Below are 24,324 nucleotides of genomic sequence, written 5' to 3' on the forward strand. Positions count from 1 at the left end.
TCTAAAGTGATTCTGCAGGGGCATAAAAAACTCCTGCATGCCACTGAGGTTGTAGGGTGGGTTTTAAAGACTGTAACATAAATATCCTGAAAAATACTGCATATATAGTTTGTGAATTTTGCACTGTTGTACAGCTTTGATTATTACTGCTGATGTGTGGGATTATTTTCCTAAAGTTTTGGACAGAGGAGGGTCATTTTAATGACAGATATCCTGGAATATCTTCAAACACTGTTTGGCATCTGTTTCTTTAGGACAGAATAGTGTGTTCTTGGACACTGTGTTTATGATTCATCCTTATTGGTGACTTGCATTTGCAATAAAAAATGTTTACATGATTACAGGAGGTTTACCATGAAAAGCACATCAAGAAATTCTGGGAAAAAGCCAAGAACATTATCAGAAGTATTAAAATTGTTGGACCTGAGGAAAACCTGAGTCAAGCAGAAGCCAGGAACATGGGAATGTAGGTTCTAATTTATAAATCTGTTGTGCTGATGCATACACTCACATTTTTCCATCTTGCCATGTGTGTTATTTTGTACCTTTAATGTTTGCATCTTACAAGTGAAAATGGGAGTTTTTGTGGTAGAAAAGATCTAGATATAAGACATGAATTGTCAAGTGTTTTATGGTTTCTGTCTAATATAAAAAGTTGTTGATCATTGTGAAAAAATCTCTCTGGTTTGGGCTATTTCAATAGTCTGTCATCTTCTCTTGTGATGATGGCCTAGACAAGGCATAGTATTTTTATTTTATTTTCCAGCTACCTTACTGCAGATTTTTTTCATTTTTGCATTGGATATGCTTTTAACAATTGCTCTTTGTCCTAGTGCTTACTCCTTTTTCTTTTTTCTTAAGTGGCATTATATTTAAGTAAGCATATGGTTAAAGCTTGACCTGGATATGAGGGTGACTGAATTCTCTTTCCTCCTGTGGTTCAAAGAGGCAGGAATATCCTTCAGAAGGGCTCAAGCAGAAGTTTCTCACAAAGGCAACTGACTTTATCTTATGTTTGGTCTTGCTTTTTTTATTATTCTTACTAGAGTATTGAAAACTTTAGCTTTTAAACCTGGCACTTTCTGTGCCCGAAGTTGAGCCTTGGAGTTTGTGTCCCCTGCCAGCCCCGCCTGTCACAGGGTCCCTTCAGTGCTGCAGCTGGCTCCTGCACAGGGGCTTGTGGCTCTCCCAGCACATCAGCCACATGATGATGGAGTTGAATTCTCAGCCCAGGATCCCACCAGGATCGGGAGCACCTTGCTGTGGCCCTGCTGCAGGATTCATTCCATGATCACACTTGGACTCGCTCTTCTGCCGGATCTTCCCCGAGTGTCAGAGCACAGGAGTGAATTTCAAAAGGCCATTTCTGCTCAGAGGTTGAGCATAGGCTGTCCATAGGCTCAGCTGAAAGAATGAAGGTCTTGAGTCTCTGTGGTGTTCTTGGAAGTTGGTTTGAATGGAGCTTTGTTGTGCTGAAGGCTGATCCCTGGCTGAGGTCCACAGCTCTCCCCTCGCCTTTCTAGGAAATGCTGCAGATGGCCAGTGGTAGTCTAAGCACCCATTCACATGTTTATAAATCACTCTTTCTCTGCTTCCAATACTCTCTAAAGCAGATGTACACCCATGAAAAACTTTTTTTGGTGCATGTTATGTGTAACTGAGGTGGAGTTTCTGGAGTTGCCTTTTCCTTTTTGTTGTTATATGGACAACATGAGGCAGAATCTTCAGTGTCATCAATGTCTATAGTATTACTAAATCTCACCTAAACACCTGGAAACCTGTCATCTTTACACTTGAAACACTGGAGTGGCATTTCCATATCTTTCTTTTTTTTTGGCCTTTGTGTATAAGGTATGAATTCTTACAGTTAGTTCTTTATTTCTTGAAGGAAAAATCATCTTTGTTTTTGCCTTAGTTGCAGATGAGATTTCCACCAGCTGTTACAGAATTTGTTATGACAGAAAACATGAAAAGCAATTAAATATGTTCAAGTAATAACGGAAAGTTGGGAAATATTCACTTCTGAGCTTTTATTTATTAAAAGTATGTTTTCCATAATATTATTTCTCCTGGTACTTACAGCCTTCAGGATTTCTCTTTTGGGATAGTTGGTTCTTTTTTGTTCCTCCCTCAAAAATATTAGTAACAGAACAGGGTAGGAATTTTCCAAAACTTTATAAAAAATGTCGTTTATCTCAGCTTTTAAGTGGGGATGTGCACATTGTGACTGTCAAGAGAGATGCAAAATGTAATCCTAAATGGCAGGAGATGTCACCCAGGCTTTTGGCTGCAGACTTGTATCTGGAACACCTTTTCTTTCAGAGGTCTGTCAAATGATTTAAGTGTTCTCCCTCTGGGCTTGCAGTCCATATTTGGAATAGTATTTCCAAACTGAGACGTCTGAAAATGATAACTTGTAATTAATCAAGTTCAAACTATGTCTAAAAAAAAGAGAAGAAGGTTCAATGGCAGAGAAATTGGGAGGGCAGTTTGTCTCTGTCACAACCAAGCAGACCCTTGGACTATCTCAGTGGAAAGTGTGATGAAGGGAAGAGCTGTGACATTCTCCCATTTTCAGATGAGGTCACTGTTCCAGATGGATTGTGGTTTGTAAACTCAGTCAGACATCACTCTGATTGCAAAATACTTTAAACTGCTGAGCTTCACTTCACACTGCCAACCAAAACTCTTGGCTTTCTTCTGAATTGTTGTTAATTGCTGTATTGGAATTGCTCTAAGTGATGTACAAGGATACAGCTTTCTTTTTAACATTTGGTCTTACTTCAGAGTGGAATGGAAAGCAAGTAGATTGAAGGGTTTAGCCTTTGAATGTAGATAAAGAAGCATTTTATACATTTTACACATGAACTTTGCCAGAAAACAATTTCCACTGTTCCTGGGAGTGACCTGGATATGCATACAAATAGTTTCACATATAATCTGGGGTTTTTACCTCTGGAGAGGTTAGCATGCACTGCAAGAATGTAATACTCTAAACCAGAGTATTCCACGAGGATAGAAAGGGTTACATTTATTTCCTTAGGCAAAGCTACTGGGCAACACTGAAAGCCTGAAGAGAAGATGCATTAATTTCTGGAGAGTGTGCTTGCTTTATTAATTCTGCCTGAATCTTTTATCACTTTCTTTCCTCCATGTGAAACCTGTAGTGTTTTGGGGAGATGTTTTTTTAGTTACCCTAAAGTGCCAAGGATCACCAAATGGCAAAACTTCATGCTTGCAGCGTAATTCTTGCAGCATTTTCACATACAAGCCATCATGTCAGATGTGAAGGATAAGTTCTGCCATGTGGTGATCCAGTCCCAACACTGTAGAGAAACAAACAGGAGGAAAAAATAAGTCAGAATAGTAACCTTGAAATTTCCTGACTGTTTAGGACAGGAATGCTTTTGGAGAGTTCTCAATTGAGTACTGAATGACTGAGTGTGACTTAGACCAAAAGTTTTAATTTAGTATTTTGTGGTTTGGATTGTTATGTGAATGAGGCACAGGAGGGTTTCTAACACTAAGCGCAGAGACCAGTTGGAATAGAATTTTCTGGGTCTGGATTTAAAAGGGGTGGGGGGCAGAAAAAAAGGCAAAAGTTAAAGAACAATGCATTTTGCTATTATGTAATTAATTTTCTAGGTATATTTGCCTATAACTAAATATAAATTTGTTCCACTTCATCACATTTTTATAATTAAAATTAATTCTCTTCATGTTTTTGTTAGCAGCAGAGGGTTTACCTGCTTTTGGGGCAGTGCTGGCAAGTATTGTGGCTGGGGTCAATTCTGGTCTCAGGTCTATTTTCCTCACTAGAATGAGGATAAATGAGCTGAATGGTTTTTGGAAAAAATTTTACATCTAATGCCAAGTGCAGTATAAAAGGTATCAAATCAAGTGGAACTTGAACTAAAGCACTGATTATAGATATTTTAAAACAAGAATTAAGATAATGTTTCAAGCTGTTATGGTGGAATTAAAATAGGGAAAATAGACAAATTTAATAATGCCACCTGCATGATAGGAAGTTATTTCTGTAGTATTGACTTGAGGAAATTGTTCCACCTTCTCTAAAAGTATATTTGATTACTTATAATCTCCTATTCTGATGGCATAGGAAAGCTGAATTCACTATACCAAGTTTTGGCCTAGCAAGTCCACCCTACCAGAAACCTACAAACATAGTCTGTGTATTTTTCATATTTACAGTAGAATGTGTTTTCTTTGTCTTTCTCTTGAAGGCATGGGAATTTGTGCAGTTTATTCTTCTGAGATCAAATTCACAACTGATAGAAATAGTGTATGGAGACATTCAGTTACTTTCTCCAGTATAAATTCACTGCCTTTGCAATTGGTTTATATTTCTCTTTACCGACTTTGTTGTTTTTGTAGGTCAAAAAGACAAAGAAGACGTCTTTAAATATATGTTTCCTTATAAAGGTTTATAAGTTTTTATCTTACACTTTCCATAAGGTTTCAATTATCATTCAGATTGCATCTGTGGAATCTTTTTCCAAAGACAGCATTACAGCCAGTTGCTAGAGGAGCTTACTAAATAAGGTCATACTTCACTGTTAAGTGATTGTACTGATACCCAGCTATGTAAATTAATGGCATGTTCCCCCTGCCCCATTTTCTATTAGGGCACTCTATAGAAGGCACTACTGGACTTGGTAAAAGCTAGAGGCCACTTAGTTAATTAAAAGGAAAATATAAGGCATCTAATCCATGTATTTTAATCTTCTAGTTAATGAAACTACTGAAGTCTAAAGATACCTTCCTTTACAATACTGTGCTGCGGAGGACTTTTAATGCATTGAATCAGTTCAGTACTTGCTTGTAGATTGGGTTTTTTTTAAATCTTTGTGTTTGTTTTGTTGGTGATTTTTTTTCTGTCCATGTGGACACTATTATTAACATGAGTTAATAATTCTTTTTTGTCTTTTTAGGGACCTTTGTCGCCAGGATAAAACGTGTGAATATTACTTAAGCATAGATGCAGATGTTGTCCTGACAAACCCAAAAACTTTAAGAATACTGATAGAACAGAACAGGTATAGTAAATCTCCTATTTTGTAGAATTTCCTCTAAATTGAAAGGATTCTCTGGGGTCTGTCCAGAGAAAATGATCCTGTTTATTTTTGCAGAGTTAAATTCTCTTTGTTTACTTGTGGTATTTCATTGCCATAGTTCATAACAGGCTTGAGGGCCAACAATTCACAAAGCATTTTGTTCCTGTCAAACAGCAATTCCTGATGTGAATTTCAATTTCAGATTTTCATATTTTCTTATTCGATCTGTCACTTCACAGGAAGATAATTGCTCCACTAGTAACTCGCCACGGGAAGCTTTGGTCCAATTTCTGGGGTGCTCTGAGCCCTGATGGTTACTATGCTCGATCAGAAGATTATGTGGACATTGTCCAAGGGAACAGAGTGTAAGTAACTGCAAACTAATTCTTAAAGTCAGGGCATCCAGTGGTTATTAGCAACATATTGCATGAAGATATACGAGTACGGTATTACTCCTGGAGAGATGAGGTTAGGTATATTTTTTTGTGTTTTCTATTTCATAGAAATACACTTGTTTGCTCCCACTCACAGCTTGAAAAAAAGCCAAGTGTTTAATGTGAAAAACTGGTGTCAGGTCTGGACACAGCCATTACTGGTACCTGTCTGATGGTGTCTGGTTGCTCACCAGTGCACAGTACAGAAAAAGGCAAGATAAACAAAAAGCAAACCCAAAATTCTACATCCCTGCAACCTCAGGCAAAAGGAATGGTTGTTGTATTCATTAAATGACTTTGTCATCTCCTTGGGGCAAATGCTTAATCAATGGAACAGCTATAACTTCTTTGTGTGTTTTGTCCTGTATATGATGTCATGTGTATCTTAAGGAGCTCTTCAGCAATACTCGTGTCAAGGATAAGCTTTTGGGTTTATCCCTCCCCTAAATTAACGTGATGTTCAGTTGTTCTAAGCTTCACTGTTCCATATGGTGATGCTTTTCTTTGCCCTGGAAGAACAAAAGGGTCTGAAACAGACTGCTTGAATAGGGCTGGCTTGTTTTCAGTCCTACTGTTCTAAAAGATGTGCTTGTGGCACTGAGAGGGGGGAAATCTGCAGTGGGAGCATTTTGAAAGCAATGCTTTTGTGTTGAAATTGGCTCAACTCACATAAATACATGGCCTACTGTGGTCTGTGGGTGTTTGTGTGAGGAGGTCAGACCAGCTGTGTGGAGTCTCAGTGAAGTCTTTAAACTCATTTAAAAATTTGGTTTGGAGTTACTTTCTCCATCTGGTATTGTAAAATAATATTAACAGAGAGTTTGACTGATGGCCTTAACTATGGAAACATGAAGTACATGTGTAGTTAAAATTCCATAGAGAATTTGACCTTGCAATATTTTTATAACAGTATTTCATGAAAATTGAATTACTGCCTACGCCTACTTTTGAGATGTCCAGATGTAGTTTTCCAAGTGTCTTGGGAACCTTTCAACTTCTTCTCCTTGCAACTTGCTTAGTCTTGTCAGCAAATACAGAGATGCTGATTTGATAGAATAGGCAACAAATTAGCTTTCATTGCATTAAACTATTTTTGTGTTCGTTTTTCTTTTTTCAACAGAGGAGTATGGAATATCCCTTACATGGCTAATATATACTTGATTAAGGGACAGACTCTGAGGTCTGAGATGAAAGAAAAGAACTATTTCATGCGTGATAAGCTGGATCCTGATATGGCACTCTGCAGGAATGCCAGGGAGATGGTAAGGTGTATCTGAAACAGCTTGCTTGCAAATACACACATTTCTTTGTGTCCTGCTGTGCTCATAGGCTGCTTCACTTGATTGATCTTGGATATTATGTTTTACTTCTACTTCAAAGTACTGGCCAATTTTTGTGTGATAAAACCCTTCAGGTGTATTTTTGAAATTGTTGAGAACAGAGGTTTTTTTCAAGGCCAATGCACCGATGCAATGACTGCATGGTGTTTTCTAGTTAAATTCCCTGAAAATTTCTGTTGAAGTTAAAATATCTTTCTCCTTGGCACAACCTCAGTAGAGGAAAGAGAGCTCACCTGCTCTGCTGTGTATGACTTAAAATTTACCAGTGCACTTCGATCATCTCTATTGTGCATATTTTTATACAGTGTGAAACTTCCAGCAGACTAAGTTGGAATATTTTGCCATTTTTTATAAGTAAATGTATATTGAAACTAATAATGGACAGTGATAAAAACCTAGGTGATTTAAGAAATTGTAGGAATTTTCTTAGAGAGCAGGAAATATTCATTAATTTTTCTAGATAGATTAAAACTGTATCAGATAAATGCTACTTGTGTTAATCTGGGAGAAATTAGAGAAATTATTTGTACTGTAAAGTTATGAATCTGTAAATCCATATTTCTACTGATATTTACACTAGTTTCAGCACAGAGACAAATAAGACCTAAACCAGACCTATTTCCAGACACTGTAGCATTGAAAAATATTTTTGCTGAATTGAACAAGAAAAGTTGGCAAGTATTAATTTTTTTATTCCCTCATAACAAGGCATGATCTCCTCTGTTTGTGCTGATTCTTCAGAACATCCAGTCCTGTTGTATCCAAACCTCCTCAGCATCAGTTCCTGCAATACCTGTGCTTTCCATGTGCTCATTAACCTAATCTGACTGGCTCATGAGAAAATTGCTTCCTCTTCTCCTCTGTCAGTCTGGGCTGTAGGAGGGTTTGGAACGTGCTTGGTTTTGTACTGCAGCAGATGAGAAGGGGCTGGTGGAAACAGCTTTGACATGTGTATGAAGAGCTTTGCTTGGAGATGCATGTTGATCAGCTTTGGTCAAAGGCTGCTATTTCCCTGATGTACCTGTGGAAACCTAAAACTAGTTGGGAAAAGGGAAAGAGATTGTGTCAGAAAACTCATGTGATGATTCTCCTTCATTTTAGACTTTACAAAGGGAAAAAGACTCCCCTTCTTCGGAAACATTCCATATGCTCAGAGCCCCAAAGGTGTTGCTTTATTTGTTTTTTATTCATTAGTTATTATTACGTGCAGTATCACTCTACCACAGGAAGATACTTCTCCTCTGTCCACTTCCTCTGATGAAACACTGCTCTGGCTTTCTCTTCAATCTGCTGAGGTTCAGGTTTTTGCCAGGACAGGTTTTTCATGCCAGCTGAAAGCATCTCAGAGAGGCTCTTGGTTTCCTCAGGGGCGTTCCTCGGTGGTTGTGAGGTCAAGGTGTGCTGACACTGCTTCTGTAGCACAGAATGGGTGGAGCAGTTCTAGGTAGGAGTGAGGCTCAAATCACTTGTAGGTCTGCCAGGCACCCTCTGTGACCACATTGTCACTTTAAGCTGGTTTTTTTTCACCCAGGCCCTCCTTATTCTCCCTGCTGCAGCTATTTTATGATTTGATAAGTGCCCAGAACTGGGCATGTTTAACATAATCATTATCCTTCTAACAGTTTAACTCTTTTTCAGACAAAAACATAGAAGTACCAAAGTACTCAAATGGTAATGCCTTCATCTGCTGCAAATCCAAAAGTCACAAATATTTCAGAAAAAAAGTTTTAGTCTGAAAAACCTTAAACTAAAAAAGTTTAGAATCTAAGTTTCTTTTAGAAACTTAGAACCTAAGTTTCTTTTCAAAATACTATTTTTCATAGAACCTAAGTTTCTTTTCAAAATACTATTTTCTGCTACTACTTCTAATCAAGAGAGTTCTGTTAATACCTTCTGTTAATAGCTTGATAATACAGCTGTATCTTACTTGATATCTTCCATATAATTACATGAACAGATTTCAGAGTGCTCAGCTGTTTTGGATGCTGATCTGAATATTCTTGTGTGCTGTATTTGCCAATATCTTTTTATTTCAGGCCAGTTCGCCAGACGGATCATGTAGTGAATACTCTGAAATAAGTTTCTTGTTCTGACTTTCATGAACCCTTTGATTGTTAGCTTATTCTTTCAGATTTTAATTTGAAACTAAACCCTAGATGTTGATTTTCTTGTGTTGTGAGCATTTTAAGTTTGAGATCAGATTCTTTCAGTGTGTTCTGCTTAAGTTTTCTGGAAAGCAAATCGACCAATCACTCCTTTGCTTTTTCCTTTCAATAACTCTGCATATATTCTCAACAATATATGTTTTGGTTTAATGTGTTTGGAAAATAAATGTAGGTAAATGCTTGTAAACAAGAAGTTATGAAGAGTAGTTGGTGATTACAGTCAACCATTTGAAAATTAGGATGCTAAAAATTAACAGCACTTTTACAATACATGTGTGTGCAAATATGTGGTTATATTTTATAAAAGCACGATCATGAAAACCTTTTTAAAGCTTTGCTAAGATGAACAGTTTTGCTAATGATGCTTTCTCTAATTGGTATAGGGTGTTTTCATGTACATTACCAACAGACATGAATTTGGAAGACTTCTTTCTACAGCCAACTACAATACTTCCCACTACAACAATGACCTCTGGCAGATCTTTGAGAATCCTGTGGTATGCATCTAATGATTGCTAAAAAGTTATTTAATTTAAAAAAAAAATATAAATTTATATATTATAAAGGACTTGAAATTTAAGAACTTTTGTTTACTGTGTGCTAAATATTGCTCATGTGCTAAAAGGTGTTCATACCCATCCCCGCAAATGACAATATATCATATCAGTAAGCCAGCTGGTGACCAGAGCATGAAATTGGAGATGTGGCCCTGAGGTAACAGGTTTCATGACTTTTGACATGATGGGAATGAGTTTGTTTATGAGAATAAAAAAATTTTGAATTTTTTCAGGTGCTTTCATTAGAGCAAATGAATAGAATAGAAATTATTTTTTATCACTTACAAATATCGTTGTTCTGCTGTAATGTTTTTAAAAAATATTTTTTTTAGGATTGGAAGGAAACTTACATAAATCCAAACTACTCAAAGATCTTCACGGATAACATAGTAGAACAGGCGAGTAAAAGTAGTTTTTTAGAAATTTGCGTGAGTGATAATAAATTGGCATGCAGTAAATACTTCCATGCAAATACTGTTTTGGTCTGTGACCAAACAGTTTTTTAATGTTTTGGATTAGAACTGAATTTCTGCCATTTGATATAGGCTGCTTGCTTTATGCAACTGATCTGGACAGAGCACTTGTGTTGGATGATCAGCTGTGACAACTGGGGACAGTGATTTAATGAACATTGCCTCTCTAAAATGCTGGGATAAGTTTTCTCTGTGTAAAGCAATATTCTGTTTTAAGCTGTTCTCCCATATTAACCTGAAATGTGGAGGACCAGGGTTGTTATTTAGAACCATAAGGCACAGAAGGTGTGGGTGCTCTGACACACTCTTAGTGCTGGGTCAGGGCTTGGAATGTAGCTCAAAGTTTTTGCTTTTGTGAGAATGTGCTTGAGAATCAAGTTTCTAATTGTTTGGGGTTTTCTTGTAGCCCTGTCCAGATGTGTTTTGGTTTCCCATATTTTCTGACACTGCCTGTGATGAATTAGTAGAAGAAATGGAACATTTTGGGCAATGGTCTGGTGGAAAACACCAAGTAAGTGTCAGCCTATATAAATGTAATCTTAATGAGTGATCTTAACTACTTTTACAACAGTAAGTCACAGTGTCCTGCAACAAACCAACATCCCAACAATTGCCAATGGTCTGAAACGTCTGCTTTGTGGTAAGAAGTGCTTAGTTTAGTCTACCATGTAGCTGCTTCTTCAGTAGATTTAGAGGCATTCTTCAATTAATGTTGTGGTGCTGACCCAGGCTGGATGCCAGGCATCCACCAAAGTTACTCTGTTACTGCCCTCAGCTGGACAGGAGAGAGAAAGTAATAAACATTTTACTAGAGAGATAAGGACAGGGAGAGATCATTCAATGGCCAACACAGGGCAAAACAGACTCGGTTTGAGGAAATCAGTTTACTTTCTGCTCTGGTTCAATTGGTAATACAATGAGCAATGAAACAACATTTTAAAAACACCTTTTCCCCACTTATCCCCTGTCTAAAGGCACTGCCACCGCAGAGGTGCTGTCTCTGTCACTGCTGGGCTCAGCCTTGGCAGTGGCAGGTGTGGCTGGCATTGGCTCCACAGGGGAAGTTTCCAGCAGCTTCTCACAAAGGCACACCCCTGCAGCCCCCCTGCTGCCCAAGCTGTGCCACATAAACCCTGTGCAGACTTGGAATCAGCACATTAGACACCAACAGTGGTGCGGGTCTAGCAGACACCTGACAGTTACCCAAGGCTGAATTTGGGTAGCTGTTGATAGCTGTTCAGACAAGCTTTACTCGTTTACCTCTTAAGTACTGATTTGTCAGACTTGTCCCCCTAAGGAGTTACCTGAAAATGTTATGAGCTATTGTGTCAATGTTCTCAGAGAATTCAAGGTATCTATTAACTACCACTAAAATCAGAGGAATGCTTCTCTTATTCACAAATGTGGTACCGTGAGAAACTATAGTCATAATTGTTATGTAGGTAGGAGCGTCTGGAAAGAATTTTAACATACTTTTATCTTCAAATTATTTCATCATATATTACCCTGTCAAGTTGAGGCCTGCAGTCTCTTGATCTTATAGAATTTCAGTTGCATCTGCAGCTCAATAAATAAAACTTATTATCCCAAGAAGCCCTTTTATTTACAGGTGACACATCTGAATATTGGCTTATCCTATAAAGACTTTGAGTTTTTGCTCTCAGCACACTTTTTTACTTGGCAGTTAGCTGTGGAATTTGCTGTACAGACAGCCCCTGAAACGTTGCTTTGTTGCAGTTCTGTGATAATGCAGATTTCAAATAAATATTTGTTGAAATGTCAGAAACATTCCATGCTCCTGTTTCCAAGCTATTTGTGGTGTTTTCACTAGGACAGCCGCATTTCTGGAGGTTATGAAAATGTCCCAACCGATGACATTCACATGAAGCAGATAGGACTGGATAATGAATGGCTGCATTTCATACGAGAGTTCATTGCCCCAGTCACACTAAAAGTCTTTGCTGGCTACTATACCAAGGTATGGGTTAAAAGCTTTTGCAGAAATTACTCCATGGTGTGACTAAATTTAAGTATTTTAATGAATACACCTCTTTGGTTTGGTTGGGGAGTTTATATATGGCATGGCAGTAGTTAAAGGTGAATGTTGTTGATGTTTTATTTTAACTCCGCTTTAATCGAACTCCCAGGAATCCTGTGTGTGACTTGGCAGTTCACAGCTTGCGCTCTGCCTGTGTTTTGTTGCAGGGCTATGCTCTGCTGAACTTTGTTGTGAAATACAGCCCTGACAGACAGCGGTCGCTGAGACCTCACCACGACTCCTCCACGTTCACCATCAACATCGCCCTCAACAAAGTAGGAGAAGACTTCCAGGTGAGTTACTGCCTTAAAAATGTTGTTCTTGGAGTATCTAATATTGGACACAAACACATATAGAGACCCAGCTGAGAAGGAAAAGATTCACATCACAAATTGAGATACATTCTGCCTTGTGGTTTTTTGACAAGTGCTGAATTTGCTCAACTCCAGGATCCAGAACTGTTGATGCAGGCAGGCTTAATTGATCAAACTGGTTTCAGATGGTGGGAGAGAAGGGGTTTGAAGAAAAACTTAGGAGATGTTTGTCATTTCATTTTTAACATTTCTGAAATGCTTCATTTCTGTACAGTGAAAACCAGTTTTTCAGAAGAGTTTAAATAGTGCCAAGTTGCCTCAAGTGACTTCTTTTCTGTAGAATTTTTCTTAATGGTTCTTTTTTAGATCAGCCACAGAATGAAATTTTTTAACTCTTGTGTCTGTTCACGTTTTTTCTGAGCTAAATTATTTTCTGGTCTGATATTGATTCAAAAAAAACAATCCCCAGGGTGTGGAGCTAGGCAGAGCAGTGGCAATAATATCCAGCTTTTACTTACAGAGAAGTTTAACCTTTTGTGTTTATAAGCCTTTATCATTCATAGCACTTAACACCAATAAATGTGCTTGGCACACGTACTATTTTAAAAAGCACGCATTCAATTTGAAATCAGCAGCCAGATTAATTAATTTAAGAATTGTTTAAATGCTGTCCTGGGTAGGGGTGCAGTCCTGAAAAAAGGCCTGTGAACACAATTTGCTTCTCTCTGGTAGACTCTATAGTGAAGTTATTGAAGATCTATTTGTCAGATTTGTTGCTTGAATGAGTTGCTATCCAGTGAATGCTAAAGGAAGACAAGGGGAAATCTGATTGCAAATGCTTGTTTATTAATTAATGCTCTAAAGATGGTGCCATGTAAACAGCCTTGCTAAGGGATGGTAAAAGAAAAAACCCAGCCTATTAATAATAGCAAATGATTTGAAGTGATGAATATATAAAAAGGAATTTATTAAAGCACAAGATAAATGTTTGGGGTTTATTCTGTTTGTGTTTTTACTACAGGGAGGTGGATGTAAATTCCTTAGGTACAACTGCTCCATTGAGTCCCCCAGGAAAGGATGGAGCTTCATGCACCCAGGAAGACTTACACATTTACACGAAGGACTTCCAATCTTGAATGGCACAAGATACATTGCAGTATCGTTTATTGATCCTTAATTTTATTTTTCTTTGTCCTCTTCAACAGCAGTGTTCTTTACATAAACATTTATTTATAGATCTCTTCTGGAAGATGGTGATAAAAGAAACTAAGTTACTGTTACTACACAGCAGAGGTACTTTGGGCTAAAAGGAGGAAAACCAGAAAATGTTCTAATATTGTTGGAGATTTCTTGATATCTGCTCTGAGCCTTGAGTCCCAAAGTAAACATGTCCTGCTTGTTTTTCCATTCTGCTGTCCTAAAGAGTGGGTAAGGAGAGAAAATGGAAAAGCAGTGAACCCATTTCTTCGTTGAAAAAAGCCCAAACCCCAAGGAATGCTAAATACAAAATCATCGGAAAAATTGATCGCGGTTTTCAGTCAGTTAAGTGACACAGCTAAAGTTTGGTGGTCTGTATATTTGGTGCCAACCAAAGAAAGGAAAATCACAGCATAAAAACAAAATCAAATTAATCTTGTTTACAGTTGTTTCTGGTAAGCAATAATTCCATATGCTGGTTTATACCGAAGGGAAAACATCTCTGTATTCGTTGTCAATAGTGAAATTACACCCTTAGAAGAAAAAATAAATTAATTGCAGAGATGGAACAAGGATTAAATCCTTTATCTAAGGAGGAAATGTTTTATCATTTGTTCTGAGAACTTATCCTATTGAAAGCTTACTTTTCTTCAGCAAGTGACCTTTGTTTAAAGTGAGTTATTTTTCTAAATGTGTAGTTGCACCCAATGGATACTGGAAATTTGATGCTTATTTTCAGAACGCTGGTAAATTTTAATAGGATGTTTTATAGGGACAGTTTTCTACTCTTAAAATTACTTGAATTTTGTATCAGGAAAATGAAATGGTTGCAGTCTCTTTTAAAGCTAAGGGTCTTAACTTGACATTTATTTTGAAGAAATTGGTTTAAAATATTCCTACTGTATCTACTGTTTGTAATTTAAAGAAACTTGAAGCTGACTGTCTCAAAGTCTACCGTGCCAAAATGCACGACATGTTGGAAAACCTTGAGAAAAATAAAGGGTAATTTTAAATTAATGGAGCAGCTGTTACTTGATGTATCAGGTAGTTTCTTTGCATTTGTGACTGTTCTTAAAATACTGATTTACTGACAAATATTTTCGAATGATCTGTAGATGGGAGATGGGCATGTCAGATTTTGGGTTGTTTGCTACTGGAGTTATTTCAGTGAGTTCCTCTGTACCAAGCCTTGCATTAGACTTTCAGAACAACCCCAGCAGGAGTGATGGTTCCTGGGTTTGTTTTTATATGGAGGCTGTTTGATGATATAAGCAGTACTTCACTTTTTAACTGTGTATCTTTGGAGAAGCTTTATATCACATTTTCTGAACAGAAACTTTATTTGCAGCTGACAGGATTAGGAGAGAGTTTCAAAGATTTGTCTTTCACTGAAAATAACCACATCTGCTTATGTCCCCGTTCTGCAGTTTTGAGGAATGAGTTTTAGCCATATTTAAAGTTATGCTGAAGCAAATACATCAAAGTGAGTTAACCCAAATACTACATTAAAATGGGCTAGTTTGAAAAGGAATGGCTTTTGACAGGAAATTTTTTGCTTTCTTTCAATTTCTCTTTACACTGTCAACTTTTTTGCTTTTCAGGCTAATATTTGGGGGTTGCTATCCCTCAGCTTTGTTTCCTGCTGTGGAACAGCTGTCTCAGTGTCTCTCTCTCTACTGCCTGTGCTTAGACAAACCTTACAGATAAGAAAGTTTTCAAGTCTTCAGAATGAAACCAGCCTTTGTTAGTAATCTTTTTTTGAGCATTTGTCTGTGGTCTCTTAGGCTAACCTAGAACAGAATAATATTTTTTACCATTGGATCAGTTAACAGGCAGTTTATTGTTTTGAGGAGATTTCTTGGAAACAAAATGACAGAAATAAAGTCCTCCAGCACAGGGGAGTTTCTGGATTTCTGCAGAATTTTTCCTCCCCACTATAACTTGTATTTTAGTTATGCATTCTTTAATTGTCAGCAAAATTTATCTTTTTTGTGTATATTTTGCCTGAAGAAAACCCTGAGGGCTTTAATTACTGCTATATTTTTGTGTTTGCAACTTTAGTTCACTCTGTCACGTAGTGACAAGTAACTCTGTGTTTACTGTGCTGCACATTTGTTGGAAGGGAAAATGTGATTGCCCTGCTTGAGTTACTAATGTTCTCTTAATTGTTCTTTCAATAAAGTATTTGCAAAGGGTGGCAGCTGCCTTTCAAGTGGACAGCAACAGGTATGGAGGTGTTCTCATTAACTTCTTGGGAACTCACACAGGCCAGGAAAAGAATTTTTTTCTGAACAGTTCACCTGAATTAGCTCTGAAAGCTTTGCCCTGCTGTTGGAATGTGAGGATATGAAATCACATAGACTAAACAGAAGTGCCACTATTAGAAGATTCTCTCTATATTTTGTTACTTTTAAAAGCCCTTAGACTCTCATATCTCTTTAGCAAAGTTTGTTTTGGGGCATAGAGGATACAGCAGCAGCCTCAATTCCAGCAGTGTATGAGAAACCTCGGGAGTACAGGGACATAAGGGTGCTCTGCAACAGATGAGGCATTTGTAAAGTATTTTGTTTGTTCTGCTTTCATCAGACTTCACTTTTCACTGTTAAGTGCTTGGAGAGACTGTGGTGTGGGTAAGACAACAGTGTATAGGCAATAGATTTCTGAAGTCTCCTTTTGCTTAAAAATACTGAATATATCTTAGTTTTATTTCGTATTTGAGCTGTTCGAGCTGTACTCCTAAGAAATGTTCAGTGCTTTTGGTTGTGTTTTACACATTTAATCTTCTTTAACATCACTGTTCAATAAGTAATTCCAATATCTATTTGGCAGTTCATTTTCTTGTTCCCAGAGGATTACTGTATCATGCTTACTGGGAGTGGGTAGGAGTAAGACTGACAAGCCCCAAAAGAATAGGTTTTTTCAGTGAGGCAATAATAATGAAACCTATTTGATTGTGCCTGTTTCTTTATAATGACTTTCCCCCCACATCTGCTGTATTCATGGGCTAAATGCTAATTCAGTGCAGGGCTTCCACAGCAGCTTCTCTTTTGCAGCGATAGAAATATTAAAGAGACAGAAAATCTAGTAAGGACCCTTGTACTTCTTTCCTCCCACGTGTGTGTAACCAGTTTTGCTTTTGTTTCTCTGCTTGAAAGAACTGGTTTAGATTTTTCTCTTCAGCCACTGCAATGAGCTTTTTGAAGAACTTCAGTTTTATCTGATTTATTTCTGATGTGGTCTTCAGTGGATTCAGTTCTGGAATGAGTAAGTATTTTTTTGAATTTGCCTCTGTGAATTGTCACTTTCTTGCATGGCAGAGCAAGCTGCTCTGCTATTTTTGACAGTGGAAGAGAAGACAATATCTGTCTCAGCAGCCCCTATGACTGAGGTGTCAAATAAATTACTTGACTATTACTTTTTGGGGGTATTTTTTTTTTGATTCCACAGTAGACTATGAATTGGAGAGCAGAGATTTCACAAAATGCATTTGTAGAATTGATATTGGTAGTTCTTAGAGGTGAGATTTACACTAGTAGTGTTAACTGCAGAGTTGGAAGAATAAATAATTAATTTATGACTGCCAGGATTTTGTTGTACCTAGATGGTGGAAATGCCACTTTAATGACTTTCTAACACAAATACTTTCTGCATCTTAATGTAAGAAGTTGGAATCTAATAAAGCAGATAGTCTTGCTCAGCAGTGCTGAAGAAGCTAGGTCAAAATCTTAAATAGAAATGGAAAGAGAAGCTTTTATTTTCTTCAGTGAAATATTTGACACTTTGTCTCTTTTTTTTTTTTCTTCCTCTCTTCTGTGTGTAATTCTCTTCCTATTTGACATATGGGTCAAAGCTGTATAAGTGCATCCCACTTACAGGGTGGTGGCTGCATTTTATTGTATTTCAGTGCTAGGGGGAGAGCAGAATGAGGAAGGGATGGGTGGAAGTTCAGAATTCACCCCACACAATTCCTTCCTTCTGCAGCTGTTTGCACAGAGCTGTTCCTACTAACAAGAAACTAACAACTAACAGGAGGAGAAGCTCTTGATATCCTGGCATGATGCAAAGGCTGTTAAATGCAGGATCATCTTTTTCTCCTGGCAATTTATTGCTACTGGAAAGTGAGTTTTCTGGATGAAGCTTCACTTCACAAGAGCTGTTTTGGCTGTGTTAAAGCAATGCCCCTCAGGATTATTTTGCACAAGGATCAAATGTAAGATCAGCTCTCTGATAAAATCATATTAATCTTAAGTTATTTAATAGAGTGTGGCAGCAGTTCAAAAGTAGGATTTCATTCAGCATGATTACAGTCTGTGCTGGCATCAGTGCAGCTGCAGAAGCAGCAAAGCTGAGAGCCTGGCCAGCAAGGAGAGTCTTGGCCTGGGGTGATGCTGTGCTGCTTAGACAGTGGAGAAAACTGGGATTTCTTGAAAAAAACTGCTTATGTTCTGGGTCCTGTGCATGCCTTTGTACTTGCCTGCTCCACTTGCTTCTGTTTTATGGCTGTTGAATGTCTGAGTGCCTGGGGTTGGCAAGGGAGATGTTCAGTCATATATAACAGACTCAGGAACTCGTCTGCTGGCCTCAAGCCAGAGTTCTCCAATTTCCCAGAATTTTGCTTAGCTCTGAGAGGAGTTGCTCAACTACCAGTGACTCTGTACCACTTTGTTTCTGCAGTCTGTTAAGAGAGAGGAGCAGAGAAGGAAGGAAGGGAGCAGAGTACATTTATTAGAAGCTGCTTCCTTGCTGCAGTGTCTGTAGTGTAGGCAGGGCACGAAAGCATTGCATTTTCAGAGCCTGAGTTGGAATGACAGTCAGTGTGAGCAGTAATGTAAGCCCATGAGATGGTTTACCATATTTAATGGTTTAAAACATCAGGACCTACCCTTCAGAGTGGGCTTTGCTGACACTTGAGGCTTTGTTTCCTCATGCATGGGTCACTGGTCTCTCACGGTGTACGGTCATCTCTGTGTGTGAAGAGCAGCTTTGCAGCCTTGCAGTTCTCCACTTCTCCATGTCTCTATCAGCAGGACTAGCAGAATAACTGCTCAGGTATTTGTTCCTTAAAGCAAATTGCTGACTGGTAACAATTGTCACTCTTCTGTAAGGGAAAGGTTCAACTTCAAAGTGTTCAACTTGTGATGTTAATATTTGAATGATAGTCTTTGTCCATCTCTTGTGGTAGCAGTCAGGATGGACAGATGGAATTAGTGAGGGTACCAGAGAGAGTAAACTTCCTCCTGCTCTGATCCCACAGTAAGCACACTGATTAAAGAGAAATCTAGGGTTTACTGCTAGAGTTTGATCCAAGTTAGCTGCCCTAGGATGTGTATAAAGAGCTTAGAGAAAATGGAGTGTGCTTTTTAAGGATTACGTCCTCTCATGTTTTAGCTCCTAAATTATACCAAGCCTCTGAGCTTATGAGAGATGAAGATTTTGGGGAGTTAACTTGCTTTTTCCTCAGAGACTTCTAACATAGACATGGAAAGAAGTGTATTACACTTATTTCTGTAAGAAGTGCTTTCTAAAGCAAGGTACTCCAGCATGAAGTAAATGAGAAGCTGGGGCAGAGAGTATTAAGTGTAAGCCACTAGAAGCTGGATTTATCTTTAGCAGGGCTGGGAGAATGGATGAGTGGGCAGGCACAGAGTGCAACAATGAACTTCTGGCACAGCCAAATTTAGAGACTCATCATCTCTGAATCACTTTTGTACACTGTGATTCACCCAGGGAGCTATTTCAGGCATTTGGTCATTGTCTAACACACGTACCATGTAAAGTAGGTTAGGTCCTAGTATATAAAATAGTGATTTGCTGTAGAATTTCTAGATCCAGCTGTCACACATTTATCTTTGCTATGCCATCAGGAATTGTAAACTGGAGATTTTGATAGAGGTGCTTGAAAATATACAAAATTATCAGTTCTTATACTTCAGTCACATGTGTTAATCTGCATGAGAGCATTTTGCCCACATGTGTTATGAACTTTTAGTTCTCTTAGCCTCCTTGCCTGTGTTCCCATCACTCAGGCATACAGTGCATGTCTGTCCATCCAAGCTGTGCCCCCTCCACATCCCATGTGTTTGCCAGATGTCAGCTTTCCAGGGACAGAAAACAAACATGGGTGGCCAGTGGCTTGTGCATCAATGGAGGCAGGAGCAAGGCAGACAGAGACAAGGGATCTTTATTCTCAAGTGTTCTTGAAGTGTGAATTTTTAAACTGCTTCTTCAGAGCTCTACAGAGCTGTGCTCTGCGAACAAGCACAGATGAGGTTTCCTGGTTTTCTGTGAGTGGTCTGTGCAGCCAGTGGGATGAGATGGACACAGAGCAGTTTCTGAGCTCCCACAGGCGAGCCCTTCATCCTGAGCTTGTGGCTCCTGGAGCAGGTGACCTGTGCCATGTTTCACTGCTGTGGTCTGTCTTTGGTGAGGGCTTTTTAGCCTTCATCTCATTATCTATCAGTGTATGTGTATGAACACAAACCTATGCTTCATTTTTTTCCTATAGCCCAGCTGTAGCCTGGCCTTGTTCTGCAAATAGGTGTTTTTCATTGTGCAGCTCATACTGAAAAAAAATACTCAATTTTTCTGAAAATTAGGGCACATAGGAGAGTACACAGGGATGGCCTCATTTTTCTTTAAATATTACTGAAAAAGGGGGATATGAATATGAACTTCATATGAATTAATTGATCCATGTTAGTTGTTCAAATAACAAAAGTAACAAAAATGAGATGTTTTTTAGCTTGAACATAGTGGTATGGAAAATGCTGTTTTCCAGTATTAGGTAGACATAATCTGCCTGAAGTTACACAAACAGGAAAGGCTGAATGGACATCCCAGTATGTTTCCAGAATAGCTGTGCAGGTGTTCTTGAAATGTTTTTTGAGCAAATAAATGGATCTGTTCTTGGCAAGCTGTTTCCATTTTTATTTACTTTTAGTATCAAGGGAACAAAAGTACATTAATGCACTGCTATAGCAGCATTCGAATGCTGGGAATCAAAAGCTCAAAATAAATAAATACAGATTATATTGCAGAGGAGAGAAAACCTTTGCAGCCATTGAGACAACAAAAATATTCCCTGCATGGAGGATTTTATGACCAGAACCCTGAGATGAGCAAAGTCATCAAAATACCACAGCCTGAAGACAATTTTTTTTCTTTTGGCATAATTTTAACTCTCTTTAAAAATAGCTTCTAGTTGCAGACTTTATTCTTGAAGGGTCTTTTCTTCATGTACAACCAAAATGAGAGATCTCATTAAAACATATGTATTCAGAAATAAAGCCAAACCACCAACCTAGTCAAGGTTCCTTATCTCAGATGCCCCCAAATGCAATGCTCAATACCTGCCCACCCTCATGCTTGGCATTAAAATTCCAGGGTAAGTTCTGCTGAGCTAGCAGGCAGGAAGGAGTCAAGTACAGGGACAGGTGTATTTTTGATGGGTTTCACGCAGTACTGACACGGATTGCATCTGTGAGTGAAGGTTGTTAATTTAAGGGTTAATTTCAGCTAGAACAAGCTTTTGCACGCAGCTTCAGCGTGTCCTCAGCTTGTGGGTACGTAAGAACAGGTAAGAAGTTTGCAAAATACTTGGGCCTAATGTGCTAATTTATCTATTTCCTGCAAAGCAGGAGGTGTGATTTGATAGTGAGACCACAGAGGCCAAGGGTTGAGAGAGCCTGGGTCCACAATTCTGGTGTCTTGGACAAGCTTCGTGGGATAAGTATCTCAAATATAAATTTTGCTTCTGTTTAATTCTTTTACAAAGATTCCCATCTGCTTTTGCCCTTTTGTTTTTGATGTGCTTATCTCCAAGCTGAAGATTTTATGTGCAGCATACTGTATTGTAGTGCTGCTTCTTTGCCTCAAAGGCAAGCCAAGGAAGCTCTTTTGGACTGAATATCTTCAACAGAAAATCTGCTCATGACAAAAACTTACAGCAAAGTTTACTAGATTTTTATCTTTTCTCTTTTAAATGTCTAAGAAGTGATGAGTGTTTGTTGCTAATGATAAGAATGTTTTCCTCTTACTACTGAAGCTTGCAGATTTTTTTAAAAAAACCCTACTAAAGAAAACTGATTTGGGATTCAGTTTCATTTTTAAAAGGAAAGAAATAAGTTTGTGAGTTTGATTTTTTGAGTTTGTGTTTGTTGGGATTTTTTCTTTAATAATGGAACCAAGTAGATGCATACAAAGCAAAGTTATAAATCTTAATCCATAGGAAATGAGTTTAGAAAAAGTGCAAGGCAGTGGAATTGAGTGAGCAAGTGACACCATTGCATATCATGGTCTATCCTTCATGCAAAAAATAACATTAAATGTCTTATTTCAATCCACTTGCCAAGCTGTAATGGAGAGTGAAATATATTGGTCATGTCAGAAGTTTACAGATCCTTGGTTGTCTTCCATTTTCTGTTCTAAGCTGAATTCCCTGTAGGCATCTCTGCTGTCGTTTCTCACATTTTGCCGGTTGAAAAAATAATAATTATTTATAAGGCCACTAATTGGAACCCCCACATTCTCCCACCCCAACTTTAGTTCACTCTTTGTTCCCTTGCCAACAGTTGTTAGATAAATTTAATCATTAATTTTTGCCTTTACTGTGCTGCTTTCCCTGTGTGTTGCTGGTGCAGTGTCTTGTGGTCTGAGCAGAGCACTGCTCAGCCAGGGCACTTCTCCATCCCTTGTGCCAGCTCCTTTCTTGAACCCAGTGTTTTCCTAAACGCCTGTGGTCCACTGGTAAAGTGATTACAGAGATGCCTGCAGTCCTTCCTCACTGTTTTATGGAACATTTCACTGCTTCTCTTGGATTCCTGGAAGTTGGTTGAAGACACAAAGCTTCTTTCTGTGCTCCCACCTGGCTTGAGTTCAGCATGCTGATAGCCCTGTGCACAAAGTGAACCTTGATAAAGAGAATATTCTTCCTTTTCATCTAGCTTTCCAACTGCCTAAGTTTTGAATTATGAATGTTTTTCTGTGTAGTGGACTGGTGTGGGAAAGGAGAAAACAGTCCAACAGCACAGCCAATACCACTGGCAATAAAAATGCTACTTAAATGTGAAGCATGGTTTCTTCATGGTATGCTTCTCCAGGCTCCAGTTCCTCTCTTCATCCCTCCTTTGGTTCAGAAATAAATATATTCAAACCAAATGCCAAAATAGAACTTTCCTTTTTAGACTGGCTGTAAGTTCAGTACTGTCTGAAGACTTGCATAGATTGTGGACTAACAGCTTTGCATACTGTCAATTTTGTATTTATCATTCAGGAAATTATTTGAAGGTGTGCTAAAACTCTTTGAACTGAACTGCTGCCCTCTGCAAGCTGGAGTGCATTATGTTTTGGTTAAATGATAACACATGAAACTCAAAGAAGGCCCTCTGAATATGTAAAGCTGCTTTTTGTGCTCATTTTCATGAGAAGTGGGGCAGAAGGCTACTAGAATTCTCATATTCACTAAACTTAAACCAAGAATAATAACAGCATGAAAAAATGTTTATAATTTAGGAGTGAGTTTTGGATAGACCTACAATAGCCTCCTGTCTGCTAAGCTTCTGGTAATTTATTCTGCTATCTTGGGTATGTATTGCATAAATATACCACAAAAACCTTATTTGATTTATTTGGTGGTTACTTAAGGCTGCTTACAGGAATAATCTTTAAAACTCTGATAAATAGAGACTAAATAACCATAATTTTGAAACATTTAAAGTGTATGAACAGTGAAATAATGAGATCTGTTTTGGGGCCATGCCTGCAAAATGCTGGATTTCTGCACTTTTGACTTAAGCTTATTGGAAATGACTTTTCTCAATTTCATTTCATGATCTGTGTGTTCTATAAACTCTCTTCTGTAATTTGCTGGGGAGGTCAAAATATTTGAACCAGTTAATAAATGTATGAGCAGAGCAGAGACAGTGAAAGGAAAAAAAAAGGCTTTGTCTTATCCATGTACTTTTTCTCTGGTGAGTAGAAGTTGCAAATAAAGTAGTGCCTTTACCCTGTCTGCCATCCTGCAGCCACAATTGTACAGATGCTTGTTAAAACCAGGATGGGGTTTGGATAATAGAAATTAGAACAGAAATAAAAGCTGCAAAAACACTTCCAACATAAAACTTAAGGTACAATCATAGGAGTCAAGTCAAGCAATATGGTCATATTTGTGCAGTGTGCATTTGTCCACATGCACCTAGAAATGTCATGAATAATACTTGCATACCCACATTTCTAGGTGGAAGTTGCAATTTACAACCTGGGAGAGGATGAAATAGCGTCTGGTAACAGAGCGGCGCTCGCACAGCCTTTCATCTGAGTGCGTCAAAGCTTTTGATGGGAAAATTGTGGCTCAGAACTGATTCGTTCATTCCATTTGGCAGCAAATCTGGGAAGAGGCTGCAGAGTCTCAGTTTCCAGCCCTGGCCTTGGCCCCTGGGTGAGTGACTCAGTTGCCAGGCGAGCGGCCGCGGCTGCTGCGAGCGCTTCCCGGCATTGCAGTGGGGCCGGGGCAGGAGGGGCTCCGAGCAGGGACAGCAGACACAGCCTCTGCCAGCTCCTCTGCACAGCAAGGAAACAAAGACAAAACTTTCCCAACAAGCTGATGTTTGGTGCGGGATCTCTTTCCTGGTGCTATTCTGTTGCTTTCTAAAAATGTCTTCTGGTATGAGCCCAAAATCAGCCGGACTGCGGGAGCCAAGAGCGGCAGCAGAGCCAAAGCGATGCCGTGGGAGC

The 24,324-nt window shown here is 38.5% G+C and overlaps 1 protein-coding gene across 3 annotated transcripts in view; it reads left to right on the forward strand.

Annotated features, from left to right (window-relative positions):
- The window catches only part of PLOD2 (procollagen-lysine,2-oxoglutarate 5-dioxygenase 2), a 49,024-nt gene extending 34,414 nt beyond the window's left edge, over nucleotides 1-14,610 (forward strand). For 2 of the 3 annotated variants that reach the window (XM_058031137.1, XM_058031138.1), the window contains exons 10-20: nucleotides 345-466; nucleotides 4,953-5,057; nucleotides 5,315-5,440; nucleotides 6,630-6,771; nucleotides 7,951-8,013; nucleotides 9,398-9,511; nucleotides 9,904-9,969; nucleotides 10,451-10,555; nucleotides 11,876-12,022; nucleotides 12,250-12,375; nucleotides 13,418-14,610. In XM_058031137.1, the coding sequence (XP_057887120.1) occupies nucleotides 345-466; nucleotides 4,953-5,057; nucleotides 5,315-5,440; nucleotides 6,630-6,771; nucleotides 7,951-8,013; nucleotides 9,398-9,511; nucleotides 9,904-9,969; nucleotides 10,451-10,555; nucleotides 11,876-12,022; nucleotides 12,250-12,375; nucleotides 13,418-13,573 (1,272 nt within the window). In that variant the 3' untranslated portion in view covers nucleotides 13,574-14,610. The remainder of the gene's footprint in view (nucleotides 1-344; nucleotides 467-4,952; nucleotides 5,058-5,314; nucleotides 5,441-6,629; nucleotides 6,772-7,950; nucleotides 8,014-9,397; nucleotides 9,512-9,903; nucleotides 9,970-10,450; nucleotides 10,556-11,875; nucleotides 12,023-12,249; nucleotides 12,376-13,417) is intronic. The other variant, XM_058031139.1, reaches the window with a different exon arrangement.
- The last annotated feature ends 9,714 nt before the right edge of the window (nucleotides 14,611-24,324 follow it).

This window comes from Melospiza georgiana, chromosome 10 (assembly GCF_028018845.1).
Source record: "Melospiza georgiana isolate bMelGeo1 chromosome 10, bMelGeo1.pri, whole genome shotgun sequence".
Lineage (NCBI taxonomy): Eukaryota > Metazoa > Chordata > Aves > Passeriformes > Passerellidae > Melospiza > Melospiza georgiana.